This window comes from Cydia pomonella, chromosome 24, assembly GCF_033807575.1.
Source record: "Cydia pomonella isolate Wapato2018A chromosome 24, ilCydPomo1, whole genome shotgun sequence".
Classification (NCBI taxonomy): Eukaryota; Metazoa; Arthropoda; class Insecta; order Lepidoptera; family Tortricidae; genus Cydia; species Cydia pomonella.
Window position 1 is genome coordinate 4350988 of NC_084726.1, and position 21028 is coordinate 4372015.

The window sequence follows — 21028 nt, forward strand, 5'->3', positions numbered from 1 at the left end:
TAGTTGCATAATGACAGTTTTTGGAACGGTAATGTTTGTATTACTTGACAGACGGCATGACATAAGAGTAATGCACATGTACAAGTAGGCAATAAAGGTGGTTACAATTGCGTCATGGATATTTTCGATTTAAATGTATAATTATTGATTTGAAAAATGTATGATTAAGAGTGGCGGAGCGCCCATTAAAGACGAATGTTTAGAATTAAGTTTACGAAACAATTCTATTCGATGTTGCTTACCTATAAACTATTATTAGGTATACAAACTTTCATTAAGTTCCGTAAAACCACCCAACTATAGTCCAATACTGCAACTATGGTCCACAAGTTCAAAAGGAAATTAAGTATCTATACCAATGTTTTACCTTCCATTTATAAACATAATTTGCCTTAGAACTACAAAAATGTAGTAAAATACACACCTGAACGAGAATAATTGAGTTTATTTGTGGACCATAGTTGGGAGCTTTGGACTATAGTTGGGTGGTTTTACGGTTCTGTCCATAATTTTTTGGGTAATAATTGAACAATTTCACAGACCGGTTAATATTCTAAAAAGTATTCAGAGGCCGGGAACCCATTATTTTCGACTTTCGAAGCGATTATTTTAAAAGAAGGTAGTAGGTAAGATTTTTATACTGTACTTTTATTATCTTTCTTAAGGCCGAAACACGAACAAAACCTCAGCAATTTCCACAGTTAGTAGCATTCCTCGATTGTATAATACATTATGCATGCTGAGTCTTTACATGTATTGTGTTGTAACTTGCACTGCATTTATTACTGACGAATCGGGACGAGGACCTTTGACTTTTAGATTCTGACACTACACTCCGATAACTCACGTCTTAACCCAAAATCTTGACATTGGCACCAATTTTGTCACCACTTTATATGTTGTAAGTATATCCTTCCCCAAAGCGTCGTCCGATTTGGCCTATACTTTTGTAAAGCTTCTAAGCAAGTAAGATAGTATGTATATGTCAGGGGCGGCGGGTCCATACAACTCGATTCCCACCGGCTTGCCTAAAATTTATTGCTATATAAACCAAACTTATATATCATCATTAAAATTAAAAATATATCCATAATGAAAACACTACGTATTACATTACCTTGGAATTGATAACACGATTTACTAAAGCACTAATCATAGCAGGCGCGCGAAGTGAAGCTAAGTTTGACTATTCACTCATGCGCCACTACACAGATACGAAAACTCACGCACACGCTCATAAAGTTTGCTATAGAGAGTCCACGCGAATGAGCTTCAAAGCAACTCGGTCTTGTATCGGGTTATTCATTTGAATAAAAACCTTAAACGTAATAGTATAAGGTTTTTTTTTTTATATTGGAAAAATGCACGCACATGTTCATAAACTCCGCGAGCACTGAGGGGCCTACCGCGAACACCGTAGTACGCAAATTGCGGGCTACTTTCTCTTTTACTCCAATGGCGTAACTAGGGTGACAGGGAAAGATGCTCGCAATTTGCGAACTTCGGGGTACGCGGTAGGCCCTCTGTACACGGCCGCGATAACGTCAGTTATTATTAACATGCTGCTTCATTTGAATTTAAACCTTAAATACAAACAGGTAAGATTTATATTGGAGTATAATGGTTCACAATTTTGAATCGAGTGGCGTTTGCCGCGCGCATGCTTAATATTGCCATACAAAAACATTGAATTGAGTAAATGAGTAAAATTATACAGTACTTTGCTATCATTGATACCATTTTTTGGAAAAAACCTTTAAAAAAAAAGATGAATTTTAATAGAAAAATCCAAGAGTCTTATGTAGTCTCAAGTTTAATAATTTGATAAAGAACGTTTCTTCAAAGAAAGTACTGTTTGTAGGTTTGTAGTAATAGGTTTTAGAATTTGTGTTTGTGAACACTCCCGTCCCGGTTGTTACCAAAGCTTGTTGTTATTAGAGTTTTAAATGTTTTTATGTGATTTTACTTACTTGTGTGCACAAATTTATATATAAAGTTACTAAACCAGTGATATTTTGTATGTTGTGTGTATAATAGTATGGCAAAGGTGGTTATACACTAACCGCAAAAGGTCGCGCCCAAGGACACATCTAGCGCACGTCTCACTTTTATCATGAAAAAAAGTACATAATGTTAAGGTGTTTTTTTTTGTTCCGAGTTGCCTAGCCAGAATTTTCACGCGCCGCTACTGGTATATGTTGATGTCCTTGCTTAATTTCTACTTCTGCATTTACTTAAACAAATAAACAAATACAATCTTCTCCCCACTCTGATGTTCACCCGGACCAAATGTGCCAAAAATGGCGGCATACCCTCTCTGAATGGCCATTGGCCAGTGATATTTGTTTAATATGTTGAACCAGGAATCTACCTGTAAACGAAGGCTACCGTTTTCTCAGCTCTCAAAATTCGGCTATGCTTATTAAAAATGAATTGTTCTAATATACACAAAAGTATTTTACCGTCTAAATTTGCCGTTTTTTAAACCTGTGTAATGTAATAATAAATAAGATTTACCATAATCATGAATAAAGAGTGAAAATTCATGATAAAAAAGCTTGTAATCCCCAAAAATACTATGAATTTGACATTTAGAAAGACCTCCATATATACTAGCGCTCCTACCGGCGAAATTAAATGCGTTAGCCATCATTTTTTTCCGGGACCACCAGCGCAACGTCACACTCGAAACATTAGGGATACTTAATTTGAAGCTTAATTTAAAAATCTCATCGTATAAGAGTAAACGGCTATGCGCCGAGATACAGATATTTCTAACGATTTGCCCAGTCGCAATATTCTAGCAAATAACCGGTCACAGGCATTCGATATCGCAATGCAATTCCGATCTAGTCTTGTTCACGTCGCTTAACGAGTATTTGTCTAACGTATTTTACTCAAAAATTAAAATTCCAATATTCCAGTGTTTTTTTCTTGTAAATACTGGCAAGAAAGGAAAGCAAGTCTTTCAAATGCCTCCCACAGTTGTAGAAATACAAAAGGACAAAAAATTCAACAGTGTGTCCTATTGTTAGGGTTGCCATACGTCCCGTATATACGAGACGGTCACGGTTTTTTTCGTATTATAAATTAGTGGTTTTACTTAAAAATTACATAAATTAAAATATTTAATGTCAGATAGGGTAAGAAAAACACCCAGTGAAACACTTGTAGGGAATCCTCAGAGACGAACCACGCTAAGTTTTCATGCCAAACTTGCCAAAGGTACCGCAATTATGGAGTATATAAGGACTTGTAAGCATTCTTATTGCCAAGTTTGTGTAAAGTTAGCGTGGTCAGAGTGCTGAGATTGAAAATTATGTAAAAATATTTTAAACAGCCATTAAGTTAATCAAATTAAATATTTATACACATAAACAAAAATACTAAATTATAAACGACAGTATTTTAAAAGTAAAACTCATTTACACTACTTCGTTTGTATGAATTAGTGACATAATAAAAAAAAGCTATTACCTCCCAGGGACTTATAGCTTTTTTTCACAATCCATAACTCCCGCGGGAACAATATAGGCCTTTCCACCACACCAACTGGTAAAGGCCCTCTTGAATGATCAAAAACGAATGAGAAATTTGCATTTTATCCACACATGGGGTAATCAGATGCAAATTTTGAGTTGTTTCTTTATGTTAGCTGGTAGAATTGACTTTTAAATGATGATTTTGAATGAAACATTTTTTATTACGTTAATTTGGATTTGGTTTTTGTTTTTTTTTAGTATTTCATCGCATTGGCGTGGTGAAAAAAATTGTGCCTCGTGACCGAAACCCTCGTGCCTTAAAACCCTCGCAAAGCTCAAGATTCCACTTCTCGACCCACTCGCTACACTCATGGTTCAATTTTGGAATCTTTCGCTTGCTCGGGTATCATTATAAGCACGAGCGGTTAAACAACAACTTTGCCACCTTGTAAAAAAATAACTATTACAGTACACATGGTGCTACTTTACCGCACTCGTGCGAAAATTAGCATATTACGTTACTGTGTCGAACATTTAAAGGGCCATATGTACTGTAAAACGTTGTACGATACATGTGCGAATAGGTAATTCGCAACTCGTGTCGATTTAAAACACTCCCTTCGGTCGTGTTTTAATATATCGCCACTCGTTTCGAATTTCCTATTTTTCGCGCTTGTATCGTAATGTACTATTGTCCTTCAGTACACCAGCATGAAATGATCTTTTTCGAGCAAGTGTGATGATAAATATTTTGATTAGTTCTTTAGTTAGTTTAGCTAACTTTATACTGGTTTCTGACTTATCAGGAGCATTGGGAATATGCAGCATTCCAATCTTATCCTGACGATTACAATGCTAATGCGAATCTTTCCCACTCTATCACCACCAGAAAGAACAGGATGGAAGATGTGGTTAACCACGTAATAGCTAGATCGATTCGATTCCTTGACCGTAGTGGAAATTGTGTTTGTAGAAATTTGATTAAGGCCGATAATGGCTGACATATTTTTTATAGTTCTTGCTTAATGTTTTCGTGTTACTCGATTTTATATTCTTGTTTATGATTAAGTTAATAAATATTGCATATTGAATTATTTATACAGGATTATTTAGCCACCTGCAATAATTTAGGGGGTAAATATAATAATATATCTTTATTCCTTAATAAACAAACACAGTTTACACAGTATCTTTTCTTAATTAAAAAAATTTCATTTCATGCATTTACTATACCTTACATATAAGGGGGTCATATAGTAAACCCCCCTATAATGGAACAGGCACCAGTAATGGGATGGTATAGACAAATCCTGTAAAACAAGGGCTAAAGAGCTGCTAAGTTTAATTTTTCATTGATATTTATTAATTTGAAAATTAATGGCGCCATCCATCCCATGACTGGAGCAAAAAACCATAGTTTTAATTGGTTAATAATATAGAAACCAATTGCAGTAGCTTTCATTAAATACATAGAAAACATAAAGGACGAATTGGACATTCAACTTTTAAAGCATAAAGCGGTAGAAATTTTACAGATGTCGGTGAAATATCGAAAATACTCCAAATTTTCTCTTAAATGTCCCATGATTAGTGCCGTTAACATGAGCAACTTTTACTATGGGACCAACCCCGAATGATGAAAAAAAATGGGATGTTTCATACATTTTTTTTTATGGTAGAGGACGCAAACGAGCAGACGGATCACCTAATGGTAAGCGATTACCGACGCCCATGGACACCTGCAACACCAGAGGGGTTGTAAGTGCGTTGCCGGCCTTTAAGATAGGAGTACGTTCTTTTGGGATTGGTCCCAAAGTAATAGTTGCTCAGTATGACCTATATAATTCACCCCGTAAAATGTAAATTATTGCAGGTGACTAAATAAATACTGTATTTATTATAAATGGGTCAAAGAAAAAACTGTGTTCGCATCTTTCCTGTAGACATGACCAAAAGTTAAGGGTTACATAGGTTAATTTTCTTATTTAACCCTTAGCCACATGAAAAGGTACTCCTTTTATTAGGATTAGTATGATAAAATCATTACCTACATGCCCAACAAGCTGTTAACTATTGCCCACAGGAGAGAAAACTGTACAGTTGGGACAAGTTTTCTCTCCTGTGGGCAATAGGCGTTATTTGGTACGCGCCGGGGTTTGACCCTGCGACCTCCAGATTGAAAGTCGTACGCTCTTACCGCTAGGCCACCAACGCTTCGGATTACTACGCAATAATATACATAATAAATAAATAAATTTTAAATAAATATTACAGGACATTATTACACAAATTGACTAAGTCCCACAGTAAGCTCAATAAGGCTTGTGTTGAGGGTACTTAGACAACGATATATATGTATAAACATTTGTCTTAAATAAATAAATATTATAGGACATTATTACACAAATTGACTAAGTCCCACAGTAAGCTCAATAAGGCTTGTGTTGAGGGTACTTAGACAACGATATATATGTATAAACATTTGTCTTAAATAAATAAATATTACAGGACATTATTACACAAATTGACTAAGTCCCACAGTAAGCTCAATAAGGCTTGTGTTGAGGGTACTTAGACAACGATATATATGTATAAACATTTGTCTTAAATAAATAAATATTATAGGACATTATTACACAAATTGACTAAGTCCCACAGTAAGCTCAATAAGGCTTGTGTTGAGGGTACTTAGACAACGATATATATAATATATAAATATTTATAAATACTTAAATACATAGAAAACACCCATGACTCAGGAACAAATATTCATGCTCATCACACGAATAAATGCCCTTACCAGGATTTGAACCCGGGACCATCGGCTTCATAGGCAGGGTCACTACCCACTAGGCCAGACCGGTCGTCAATAATATATTGGTATATTAATTAACCGTAATACGTTAAGTAACTATTAATATCAAACCTAAGACTAAATATTAGGTCACCAGCACCAACGTCACAGATTAGGTCTTAGCTTAGATTAACCTTCTTGCCTAATTCACTATTGCATTAACTTTATCTAAGTCGAGCAAATCCCTAACGATATTCCTTTATTGAAATTTAAGTCGTATGTAAACTACGTTAAAGTTGATATTCGTTGTAAATTTGAGCTGCATTTCCAACCTTACTATTTCTAGGTATCACCTAAAGCTTAAATAATACAAACAAGACAGTCAATAAAGTCTGTCATTATCATCATCATCATATTATTCGCGTCCATTGCTGGAAATGGATTTCCTATGTACCTCCACAGTCCTCCATGAAATTGTAAATTATGATATACTTCATGAGGACTAACGCGTTAAATTTCACCGCTAGGGGCGCTAGTGTAGACGGAGGTCTTTCAAAATGTCAAATGCATAGTATTTTCGGGGGTTGCAAGCTTTTTTATCGCAAATTGTCACTACTTATTCATAATTATGGTAAATCTTTTTCAAGTTTTGATTATTCAACTAAATTACATATATGCAAAATTAAACAGGTTTAAAAAAGGACAAATTTAGACGTAAGATACTTTTATTTATTTATTTAATCTTTATTGCACAACACATGAAGGTACAAATGGCGGACTTAATGCCTTAAGGCATTCTCTACCAGTCAACCAATGGGTTATACTTTTGTGTATATTAGAACGTATTCTTTTAAAAGCATATGAGATTTTTTTTTAAATATTATAGGACATTATTACACAAATTGGCTAAGTCCCACAGTAAGCTCAATAAGGCTTGTGTTGAGGGTACTTAGACAACGATATATGTAATATATAAATATTTATAAATACTTAAATACATAGAATTTCGAGAGCTCTTTTTCTGGACGCCCGTCTACAGTGGCGCCAACTGGTGAGCGCAAAAACGGTAGCCCTCATTCATATCAAATGGTATCAACTATCATCGAATATGATGATTTTTCAAATGCCTGTTTCCTTTGAAGCCCTTGGTCGTTAATGTTTGTGCGGTTGGCTTTTATTTTGCCGGCTAACAAACAAATTCGCACAAAACAAAACTCGTGATACAGCCACTCATTAACTGACCAATGTGGACCTTATGACTTTCCAATAAGGTTTAATTTCAGTTAACAGTGTGAACGATGGTAAAGATGCTGAAGGCCACTGCAAATACATAGTGTCGTGTCATCTGCTGACTTTAGCAACTTGACTGAACATAGACTTTATGTCGTTGTATTAAGGTATATATACAATCACTCATGGTGACACTGATAACGACAGTACAAATAATACACATACAAACAAACGGTTCCAATATCGCTACAAGCTTTGAACGAGCGTTAGAAATGCAGCAGGAAATTTATATAACTTTAATAGTGGCATTATCTAGGAAAAGGGACCTTATTGTCGATGGCGCTTACGCCGCACTGCGTCGCGCAGCGTTGTAATTGTATCGGAGCATCGTTTATTACGCCGGATGCGCCATCGACAATAAGGTCCATTTTCATAGATAACGTCACAATAGTCTTTTGAGCAATTCTTGGATAAATAAGTTTTGGCAAAAAGTTTTTCTTTACACAGACAACTAATACTCATCGATACAATTCTAAAAGCCCCTAACACAAATCGTTTGCGTTGTTTTATCACACGGTTCCCATGGCCACCTCCTGTCTTCATCATCAGATCAGCTCCATGTCATCATAATATTGCAATTTCATCCGATTTACATATGCATGCAAAATTTCAGCTCAAATGGAATTGGATAGTGGGTCAAATTTAGCTTCCAAGATTTGACCCATACTAACTAACATACATACTAACAAGGCAAGTTAAAAAAAGCGTTTACGCATTTCACTTATTTCATACATCAATTGAAACAAGTAGGTCAGTCAAAAATTGTATAGATACTGGTGTTAAATAAATAAATAAATAAATTGGTCGGCAAAACCGATGGATGGATTGCAAGCATGTAAAATTTAATGCCTTCACCTATTCTTAGGAGTGGAGTAGGTTGCCAAAGCCGGCAACAGGTTCTAAGGTTTTAAGTTGCAACCATATAAAATTTGAAAAGTAATAATAGGTATTTTGACTATTGCGTTTTAATCTTATAGGATTACTTTAGTATAAAAAACAAGGCTATGCCTGTCTCACGGATGCAAGCATGATGTCATGATGACTTAAAGATCGTCGATAAGGATAATGGAAATATGGAGGTCTTGTTACGCGTGAGTGGCGGGTACACGGGCAGAGGTCGAACATGTTTGCAAAAGGTAGACACAACATTCCAATACACGTATAATAACACTTAAAGGGGCCCACTGATAACCAGTTCGCCGGACGATATCGGCCTATCAGTTATTCGCAAAAGCTGATAATCGCAAATAACTGACAGGGCGACGCGTGAGTGGCGGGTACACGGGCAGAGGTCGGACATGTTTGCAAAAGGTAGACACAACATTCCGATACACATATATTAACATTTTAATGGGGCCCACTGATTACCAGTTCGCCGGACGATATCGCCCTATCAGTTATTCGCAATAGCTGATAATCGCGAATAACTGACAAGGCGACGCGTGAGTGGCGGGTACACGGGCAGAGGTCGGACATGTTTGCAAAAGGCAGACACAACATTCCGATACACGTATATTAACACTTTTAATGGGGCCCACTGATTACCAGTTCGCCAGACGATATCGGCCTATCAGTTATTCGCAAAAGTTGACAATCGCGAATAACTGACAGGGCGATATCGTCCGGCGAACTGGTTATCAGTGGGCATACACAGACCGCAATGAACCTGACTTCGGCAGCTTTGGGTATCTGTATTCAAAGGTTTGGCTCTAGAAATATGACATTTTCCACGAAAATGATTCTTCCGTTCCTCATATAGTACATAAAATGATGCAACATTGTGGTTTAACGATTTCAAATTCAAATCATTATCATAAAATGTACAAAAATCCTCCGAATATCTCGACGTATATGATAACTAAATAGTGGCTATAAGCCTATAATATTTTGATTCTTAAGACTGGTCAGTTCATACATTAAAACTTGATCTCTAAACTCTTCTTTTTTACATTTGGGAAAAATTTACTAGGTACGGTCAACCAATTTGATTCCTAGGCCACTATAGAACCATGTCATAATGACTTCTACGACAGTGCTTATTGAGTGATGCATGTCATGTATAGACTAGTTAAAGCGACAAGGTTCTATAGTGGCCTAGGATTCAAATTGGTTGACTGTACATACACAGTCAGTATAGGCATTGAATTTAAACGAAGGGGAACCAACACACCATCACTTTGTTTACCTATAGACATGATTTCCAAGCTATTTTAAAGTTAGAATTCTTATCTCCATTTATAGTTTGTGATTTTTCATTCACAATTTTGTTGTATTCGCCTCTCTACGAGTATTGATTGTAAGAACTATATAGACCGTGTCATTCACGAAGGCGCGTGCATTGACTCGTATGGCGTATGGTCATGTTAATAAAGGTTAGATTTGACAAATCTGCGCGTCATCGTGGATGACACAAAATCATCATGCAGCTTAGTAGGTACTTAGGTATAATTCAAAATAGCTAAATAATACGTTAGCCGTATAGCTCGCAGTGAGGGAATTTCCGTAACCACTTCTATAAATCGGCCATTAAGTCAATAACTGCTTGTTATAAAATGCTGTGTAAAGTGTAATCAAGTATTAAACTTTAGTATTCTAACATTCGAGTAATGTATTATTAAATTTATTAACTTCTACTGTTTTGTTTTTATATCTTCAGGAAATTATGTTCAATTAGCTTTCTAATGCCAAGTTGGTATCCACGTGCAGTTTCACTAAAAGTTTTATATCGAATGCTGAATGAATGTTGTCCATCTTTATGTAAATGTGAAAATAGTTGATTATCTATTCTTTTATAGACATTATTACATTAATAATTACATTACATTAATTACTATTACATTAATTACTTTAGTTTTAGTATCAGCTTTTAATTTTCTTAGTTTTAATGTTTTTGTTTGTGTATCTTTAGGTATTTAAATAAAAGTAAACAAACAATTTGAACATTTTCGGGTAGTTCTAACATTTATTGGTTAAACCATACCATATACAAAACCGCTTGGATCTGTCACTGAACGACCTGACTTTAACCTTCATTATATGATCATGTAATGTTTTCATCTACCCTCAACTGGCTTAAGGAGCCATTTGAGGGTAGATTTTGTGTACTTTTATTTAAATACCTAAAGAGATGTATCTTCTCTGTAATGGTACCACCTGTCCTCGGTCTGACAATGGAACAGGCGATTTAACGTCTTCATACGCTGTTCAAAATCGCATTATCTTCAAAATGAAAAGAGTGTTCAAGTTCGACTTGTCTGTGGGTTTTGTTTCCTCTTAGTTTTATTTACTTAGCTTGAACTAAACTAAATTTAACGAAAAACTGAAATAGATATTATATACTGAAAAAAGAGTGACCGAGCCCCCGTGGTGGAGGCCGGATTCGAAACGGCATCTTCAGCTTAAGCGGCTAACGCGCTGGACCTCTAAGCAACCCGACCACGGTGACACCCCTCCAAAATTCTCGGATTTATGCAATCTTTGAAACATACTTATTTTTAATACTTTTAACCTCCTCAGACCCCCGGTACAAATGTTTGTACATATTCCACAATCTATTCTGAACTTTCATTTATTAACAAAAGGTTCCAATTCAACAAGAACTGCCTCTGACTCAAGAATTTAACTAGCTTTGGACCCTCATGGGCGTCATGTTGCAGAAAATAAAAACATTTAATTGTATTAATTCATTTATTTGTTGTTTCCAGCGAGCCAGAATTCGGCTAGTGAAGCTATGGGCACGCGACTTCACGGGTCTCGGGTTCCGGTGCTCGGGCGGTGCCCGGGATGGCGTGCGAGTGCATTCGGTGCTGCGGAACGGCCCGGCTGCTGCTGCGAAGCTGGAACCTGGTAAAATATTACTTGAAGAGAAATAAAAAGTAGAGGAAAAGATGCTTACTATAGAGGAATAGTAGTGAGCCTAAAAGGTTGCCTTGTGGTATTCTCTATGAGGAATAGTAGGGGGCCTAAAACTTGTTTGAGGTACACCACTGACTTAGATAAGACCCCTTTCGGGTTCTGGTGCTCGGGACGGTGTAGGAGTGCATTCGTTCCTGCGAAGCGGCCTGGCGACTGCTGCTAAGCCTGGTACCTGGTAACACATAACTTTTATAAACAGAAAAAATATACTCTTTATGAGGAATAGTACCGAACCCGAAAGGTTGCCTTGTGAGATGAGGAATAGTGAAGGGTCTAAAACTCTACTTTGAGGTACACTGAGTTAGATAAAAGACCCCTTTTGGGTTCTGGTGTGTGCATTCGGTGCTGCAGAGCGGCTGCCAAGCTGGAACTTGGTACTTAACAATTAGGAAGAGTAGAGGACCTAGAATGTTGCCTTGTAGTACTCTCTTAAAGAAATAGTAGTGAAACCTAAGTTACCTTATGGAACTCTATGAGAAATAGTAGCGGGTCTTATACGTTGCCTTGTGGTATTTACTCTATATGAAGAATAATAGTGGACTCAAAACGTTGCCTTATGGTACCCTTTATGAGGAATAGTAACGGGCGCAAAACCTTGCCTTGTGATAATCCTTATGATGAATATTAGAGGGCCAAAAACGCTACCTTGTATGAGTAATATTAGCAGACCGACGCTGCCTTGTGATGCTCTCCTCATCTTTGCGCTTCATACTCGTGAATTGAACGCTTAGGAATATTTCACGTCATTAATTCAATCTTCATCTTTTCAGGGGACAAAATCAAAAGCATCAAGATAGAGTTCTCCGGAACTCCACTAGAAGACGCTGTAGCGATCCTGTCTCTCGCCTCCCCCTACCCTGTGGAGTTGGAGGTGGTGGAGGGGGGGAGGGTGAGCGGCGCGGGGCGGGCGGTGCGGCATCCGTTACTGAAGAGGGCTGGCTCTACTGGTGATGTTAGCACGGTGAGTCTTGAGTACAATCCTTTAAACTCGCATTTTGTAGACATATTAGTTATGTAAACGGGTCTAAAGTCATTTAACACAAAACATTTGTGACAATCCATATCAAAAGGGACCTTATGGCGGTCAGCGCTTACGTCGCCTAGTGCCGCATTAATATGACGACGACCGGTCTGGCCTAGTGGGTAGTGACCCTGCCTACGAAGCCGATGGTCCCGGGTTCAAATCCTGGTAAGGGCATTTATTCGTGTGATGAGCATGGATATTTGTTCCTGAGTCATGGGTGTTTTCTATGTATTTAAGTATTTATAAATATTTATATATTATATATATCGTTGTCTAAGTACCCTCAACACAAGCCTTATTGAGCTTACTGTGGGACTTAGTCAATTTGTGTAATAATGTCCTATAAAAATAAAAAAAAATAATAATAATAATATTGGCGCGCCGCGTCCCTTCTGATTTGGATTGTCACATTTTATAAAATATTTTCGTGTAGTTAAGTGTTGTTTAATTGGTTTACCCATAGTATTCGTTTTAGTACGAGTATTAACTTTATACGCCGCATCGCGGTTGCTGATGACGATTCTATCCTAATATAATTTAAATTCATTGTAACTGTCAATTTTAATTAATTCTTGAGGATATTTAGCCCGGAACTCCATTAAGACTCATTAGTAAGGCATTTATTTGTGTGATGAACACAGATTTTTGTTCCTGAGTCATGGGTGTTTTCTATGTATATAAGTACATATGAATATCGTCGCCTAGTACCCATAGTACAAGCTTTGCTCAGTTCGGGGCTATACCAATGGTATGCTTATGGTAACTGAATTGTCAGACGTACATTTTTGACAACTTTCGCACACAATATATGGAGCTACACAGTGTCCTCTACCTACATTAGCAGTTTTGTCTAGGACTTCATACTTACATCTAACAAAAACCAGAAATAATTGCCTAGACTAATCGATAACACGAAACTCCTTTAAAATAATAAATAAATATTTTTGAATATTATCAATCAGAATCAGAATCATTTATATTGCTAGAACATTACACAGATATTACAATTTGTCATGTCAGTAGATAGGTTACATGAATGCATGTTCTGCCACACTTGGCATGCAAAACTTACACTAGGTAATACATTTAGCCCAAGTTTACGATAACATTAAATTGAAAACAAATACCAAGAAGTAAAATTGCCGTGAAATCTCCGATGGCTAATATCTCTATTGATCTTTTTTCTGTGAGAAAAAATGCCGGTGAAATCTTTCCCTAGATTCCAGGCCATCCCGGAAAGCGAGAGTTCTCTCGTCGATGGATAATTGCCCTCGTGAGGAAAGTGCCGTATTGTTCACTGCTTTCTACGCTTTTTTACGACCAGAGCCTTACACAACATTTTCTAATACTTAAGTACATAGGTGCTTTGCGGGAGAGCATGAAAAAGCACTTGGCTCAGGATTGAGTGTCTTACTTATTTATTTATCCTCAACGCACTTCTTTGGTTGCATCCTAAGGGCCCGGTAGGCCAAATGTGTTTGGTTTTGGTAAAATTGTTGTTTACTTACGGAGGTAATTTACCTACTAACATAGCGAAACTATGGCTACCACCAGTGTTGGCCGAACGTTAATTAGAATTGAAAGTTAACCATTACAAATTGAACCGTAAGTATACCGTAAGTCCGTAACGGACGGTCCAATTCAATTCAATCGATCAATCAATTCAATTCAATAAATCAATTTAACTCAATCAATTCAAATTCAATTTGTAATGGTTAATTTTCAATATTGTATGCAATTCAATAAATCAATTCAACTTAATCAATTCAAATTCAATTTGTAATGGTTAATTTTCAATATTGTATGCATTTTAATAAATCAATTCAACTTAATCAATTCAAATTCAATTTGTATTGGTTAATTTTCAATATTTTCAATTCTAATTAACGTTCGGCCAACACTGGCTACCACCCGTTGACACTGACATATTCGCTAGCGTGAGCGTGAATTACTTTCTATGCATGTCGCTCGTACTGGCATATTAGTGCGAGCGAGATGTATAGAAAGTAAGTTATGCATGACGTTAGCGAATAGGTATATCAGTTTGACACTGCTAAGGCAGTTATGGTAAGGCCACTAATGATGAGAAGTCAAAAGAATTCGATATTTTTTTTTAGTTGACTTCAAAAGTCACTCTACTTTCTAGCTAAACATCAGTTTCGTACCCATTTACTTATTACGCAACACCAATGACATTTAAAACATTAAATATTCATATCACATTTCTAATGCTTTTTCGTTCGACATTATGACTTTCGATAACCATTAAAAGTAGACACATGCCGCCTAAGAACAAACGAATAAACGAGAGGACTCTTAGAACTGGTTGAAAAATTACTTACATAATTATTAAAACGTCATAATGGTTGTAAAAAGGTAATCGAAATAGGATTTTGTGCATAGTTAATAAGGTTCAGTTTTGCTTGATGTGTAAGTTATTATAGATTTGAACAATGACTGTTTTCCATACCAGAGACAATATAATACGTTTTGGAATGCACACTATTGTTCGGCGCAAGGATGTGTTTATGTCTGTGTCGTGTTGACTTTGATCTCGAATGATACTATGTTATAACATAGTAGTTTGTTTATAGTTTAGCACAACTGTTAGCATATGAAGTTGTATGTTTGTCAATATCTTAGGATAGCTATGACTATGACTTATGAGAATAATAGTTTAATAGTGTAAACTATGTGTAAACTAACCTATATAGAGTAACATGGTGTACTTTACTTAGGGCCGATCAGTTACCATTTAACTCGTCTGTACGTGACGTACGCGTTTGCGTTAAGTCTCATTTTGTATGGGATTTAGAAACAGAGCGCCAAGCGGGAGGTTTTGGAATCTCAAAATCCCACACAAAATTACACTTAACGCAAACGCGTACGTCACGTTTCGCTATCGAATAAATTGATACTAGGGGCTCAGATTACTATTCCAACGAATTAAGTTAGGAGAATGACACATGAACTACTAAATCTACTAAATCTGTCTGAATATGTCCATATAATTATGTTTTGGATACCCACTGAACTGATTATTTTTTCTTTTAATTACAGCTCGAGAAAGAAGGCAAGCTCCTCCACCCACCGCAGTCCCCCAACGCGTCTCACTCCAACAACTCCACGTTAGAGACCAAACAAAAGGGCATCAAAAAGATAATCACAGAAAAGATCGTCCCCACAACCCTGGAGCGAAACAAGAAGGAGAAGAAAGACCTCCCCACAACGTTAGAAAGAGAAAACGAGAAGAACATTAAACTGAATAAGAATAGACATTCAGATGTTGCTCAGATTACGGCTAAACCCGTCGATTATAAAACTGAAAAGAACAAGGTAAGGCATTCAACTGGAGATGTCATTATTCAAGCAGAAAACGGGACGGCTAATCTAGAACACGCTGAAGTGCAAAAGAGAGAGTATGATCCTAAAAGAGGTATGAAATTCGGAATTAGAGTATTGCCGCCTAATGTGCCGGATGATGGAGTTTTAAAACAGAAGAATGTCGAAAATGGCATGGTGGCAGTTGAGAAGAAAACAGTTGATGAACCAGATAAACCTGAACCGCAACGGCCAGCGCCGGCTTCACATGTTAAACTAGAAAGCGAGACAGAAGTAAAGAAACCTGTAGTTGCTAAAAGGAGAGAAAAGATGGCACCGCCTATTCCCAATGCTAGGGTAAAACCAGAAGAATTAAATACAAGTGCTGAGTCTAAGACGTCTGAAAATGCGCCGACTGCTTTTGCTAGAACTGATCTTAACTCAAGTGGAATTAAACGGGACGAAAATGGTATACCACAAGAACTACCTCAGCACATGTTCGATGCTGCCAAAGTGGCAAGAAGCAACAGGAAGAGTTCATCAGAACTACTTTACGAAAAGGATAATGACAGAAATGAACACAAGAAAGATGAAGCTCCAAAGCCAAATAAGAAATCTAAAGGCAAAGCGCCTTCACCGCCTGAAGTTGAGAAAAATAAAACAGATGACAGCATGATTGAACAACTAAAAAATGTAAATGACTTCCTGAAGAGTGAAAAGCAATTTTCAAGTCTATTGCATGATTCCATGACGTCTCCTAACACTACTACAACATCATACAATACCTCGACACCCAAAGCAATTAAAACCAAACCAGCACCCCAACCCAACGCTGATGAATCAATTAACTTCAGCCAAGATGACATTGACGATATAGTTCACAGACCATTCAAACGGGAGAGTGATTCTCTCAACAATTACTTCGAAGATTCCAAATCTAACCTTTCTTCTAACCAAGACGTCCACTCGGTTGTATCTTTAAATCATAGCGAAAAAAGCGACAAAGGATCGACAACTATTGAATTAAACAACAGTGATGTCACGATCCACAGTTCGCCGCTAGATGACACTCTCAACTCTGCTTCAGACGACACTTCGATTCTGGATGAGAATGAACGCAAAGCCGCCTCACTAGGTGACTTATCGCGATTCGAATTGAGAGTTAAAACAAATATGCCATCTACTGGTACTTTAGAGAGGGCGCAAAGCTTAGACATATCAGCTGAAGATGGTGAAATAAATGAAACATTGTCCCCTAAAAAGAGGAAAGCTATGTCCGTTGTAGAATCAACGTTCTTTGATTCTACAGCCGAAGATACACTACCTGATATGGATCCAGAGAAAGGAGTGACAATTAAACACAAAGAGCCTAGACTTAGCTTAAATATTGCTAAGACTTCTGCTATGGAAGGGCTTAATACATTCCAAAGAAATCGCTTGAAAAAGGCTTCTGAATTTGGCAATTTGGAGGATGCTATTGTCAAAGGTTCCACTAGCTCAGTAGACTCTGAGAAGACTGAACAAGAAGGTCAGAAGAAAATTAAAAAACCCGAATCACCTCCTCTAGTTGAGAGTGAGTCTCATGAAACATCAGATCATTTGGCAAGGAGGATTATTGACGAAAACATGAAAGTGCACTTAAAACTCGTATCAGAATTTGCGAAATCTACTTCAGACGGTAGCAACATGAGCTCTTTGGATAGCACTCATGACATGAGTCCTAAAAAAGAATCGCCTGTCAAATTTGATGAAAAACACATGACATATGATACTAACATTCCAGATGATTTGAAAGTAAGTCGTAATACTTACGTGAACAGTTTGGAACGACCTAAATCTGATATGATGAAAAAGTTGTTAGCGAAAAATCCAATTTTGAATGTACATATTGATCAAAAGAATGAAGCTGCTACAAGTAAAGAGACTCCGACACCAATGACTGATGCATCTAAATCAGCTATCAGCCAACATCAACCAGACATTGTCAATTTTAATTTGAAAACCGCTGACCCGAAATTAAAAGACTACGATGAGTTCGTAAGTAACATCAGAGTCGGATCTAACAATAGTATGAAATTCGATAAGAAACCTCAAATGGAAACATTCTCAAGCGAATGGACAGAGCCAAGAAAGAGCAATAATGTGGTGACAATAACTACAGAAAAATCCCAACCAGCTGAAGAGCAAAGAAAATCTTATACTAAAAGCATAGAAATCGGAGAATCAAATATAAGATTAATACCAGATATTGTTGAAGGTATAAAGAGAAAAACTGAAGACAAAGATGGACGGACATTGTACATGGAACCAGCAAATATGTCACTGACAATGACCCAGGAGCCTGTCCAGAAAACGGTGACGGTAAATGTTGCAGAGGATAAATTTGGTAATAAAGTTATCAGACAAAACATTGAGAAAGTATCTACGCAATACATAACGGCTAAAGGAGATGCTCCTTTGCAGGTGGAACAAGTCACTTTTGGTATTTCTAAAAAGGGAGACTTAAATGAATTGGACTTGGAAGAAGGCGATGTTGCGGACATTGACAAGAAGATAATAGACGAAATAAAAAGACAGAACCCTAACATGCATTTCACAAGTGAAGAACCCGCGTACACAAGAACAGAAACAATTATTTTAAATACTGAACTAGACGAGGAACAAGCTAAAGCGTTGATGGAAAAAATAACTAACGACCCTAGCTTCATGGCACAAAAGACACCAGAAGAATTATCTAAATTGGGAATAAGAATAATCAGAGAGTTAGACGATATGCAAGATAAAAAAGACGATACAGTTGAAGTGACCAAAACACGATACACTATCAATCCGGTAGCCATGTCAGATTCGCAGAAACAAAGATTAGAATGTCCTCAAGAACCCGAACAAAAGAACGATCATATAACAGAAATCCAAGTCGTCACACCAAGGACAGAAAAGCAACAACAGAAAGAAAAAGATAAAGTTTCAAGTAGACAAAGAGTACCTCCATCCGAACCCCCACTTTCCTACGAACTGGACCCTGAAATGCTAAACGACTTCATCTCAAACGAACGGCACCATTCAGCCAGACAAGAACAACGAACGAAAACGACACAAGATGAGCCAAAGAAACGACATTCCGACTTCGATTTACCAAGAAACACTACCATCAAATTCAGAACAGCGACGTACGAATCTCCAAAAGGAACTATAGTTACAAGCACTGATTTGGAGAACAGGAGATTGTCACAACTCGACCAAATGCAATTAAGATCGGCTGAAGCTGTAAAACCGGTCATTTCAGCTAAACCAAGCAGTATACCGGTGAAAGCAGCTGATAAATCTAAACCTGTAACAGTGTCTTCCAAGATTCCTGTCTTCATGAGTCAAAAATCGTTAAGTCAGGAGAATTTGACGGATAAAACGTTCTCGGTGCCCAGTTCGCCGCCTCCTAAACTGGTAAGTAGCGGTAGTTCTGGCAACATATCTGTGACTTCGATTAAGTCTAGTTCTAGAAGCCCAAGTGGTGGTAAATACTTGTAAAAACACATATTAAAGACTTACAAAAGTACTGATACAGATTCAATTGAGAAATTAACTTTTAATAGCCTTATTTGGTGTCTCTTTATTTTATTTTGCAGTCTTAACAAGACGATTAGTCAAGAACGTGTACTAAAGTTATGATGCCGCTATTCATCGTTTGTCCCTTTCTGTCGTATTGGTATGATGGAAAGGGACAAACGATGATTAGCGGCATCGTAACTTTAGTACACGTTTATGAATAAGGGGGTTATTGTTTCGAGAAAATCTGAATACCTATTTTACGAGTAATTTATTTACTGCACAATGTCCTTTTCACTTTAAATAGTTTAATGTTTAATGAAATAAACCGTCAAACGATAATATCTTAATGTCTTGTTAAATAATACTTCGTTACTATGTGATACAATCTTATTTAAATTGTCGTAACATTTTGAACTGTTACCGAAAATAATTCCAGTATACACTTTCACAAGCTATTTCATTACATTGTCAGAAACTGTATCAGAACTTATGTGAGTGCATTTAGATATAAGAGAAAAGTGTAAAAATCATCGAAAGAATACGTAAGTGCCTTATATTGGGATAAAATTATGAATCTTAATAACCTTAACAAAATTTTAAAACATGTGCCTTTCTAATTTTACATTTCTACTAATGATCTTAGAGTATTTTCGGTATTTTGTGAATTAAAAATAAAAATGTTAAGAATTATTTTCGGTTGTGAAAGCAATTTTAATGTTCGTAAAATAGTGTTAAGGACCTGTCACAATAAAAAATACTTTTTTAATTCAAACACATTCCAAGTACCTAATATCAAATTAATTGAGATTATAATTTATTAGAAGGTATTCAATTGTTTTGACATTCCGTCCTCAGTTTCTACCACAATATTGTAAACTGTAGATTTATCATTATTTTGAAATGTGCGAGCATTTCAAGGCCATTTTATAGAATAGTTAGCGTTATTTATTATTAACATTATTTTTAAATAAGGCGGCAAATCGCCAAGGTACCTTTTTATTCAGAAATCGGACATATATTATTACAAATAATAATGTGAAGTGACCCAAAGGATAAAATATACAAAGATTTCATTTCTTCGTGGCAATAGTTTATTCATTTTAAAATTTGACATTTCCAGTAGTTCAAAATAAGTAAATGTATAAGTTTTGAATTATTTGACAAGTCTGGTCAGAAGTAATGTCTTCCATTTCCGATAGATGTCGCTACGGCCTTGATTTGTTTTATTTCAACAACCAATATATTCTTGAGATGTTGGAAAAGAAATGAGAATAAAAATACATAATTATTATTATGAACCTTTCAATAAATAAAATGATTATAAGCACAAATTATTCCGTAAACGAAATACTTAAATGCGCCTACGATATTGGTGTAGTTATCATTTGAACGAGTATCTAAATTATTTTTGGCACGATATTAGTTTTATAATTAATACCACTATTTTAGTAATTTTATATAAATCCTGACCAGACTGCGTTTAAATAACAGTTACAAGAAATGTATTATTTTGTTATAAAGGAATAGTTTTTTGTTGTTGGTTAAGTCTGTACGAGCGATGTATTTACCTACAAATTAACAAGTTATTATGCGGTTATACAATTAGTATTTTATTGATGTATTATAAATGAAATAAAGACAATTTTAAAATGTTAT

At 36.3% G+C, this 21028-nt stretch overlaps 1 protein-coding gene across 1 annotated transcript in view; it reads left to right on the forward strand.

The window, feature by feature from the left end:
• Positions 1-21027, forward strand: part of LOC133531065 (uncharacterized) — a 68945-nt gene extending 47918 nt beyond the window's left edge. Inside the window, exons 3-5 of the mRNA XM_061869162.1 lie at positions 11271-11412; positions 12252-12442; positions 15566-21027. Coding sequence (XP_061725146.1) covers positions 11271-11412; positions 12252-12442; positions 15566-19351 — 4119 coding nt within the window. The 3' untranslated portion in view covers positions 19352-21027. The remainder of the gene's footprint in view (positions 1-11270; positions 11413-12251; positions 12443-15565) is intronic.
• Position 21028: the final 1 nt, after the last annotated feature.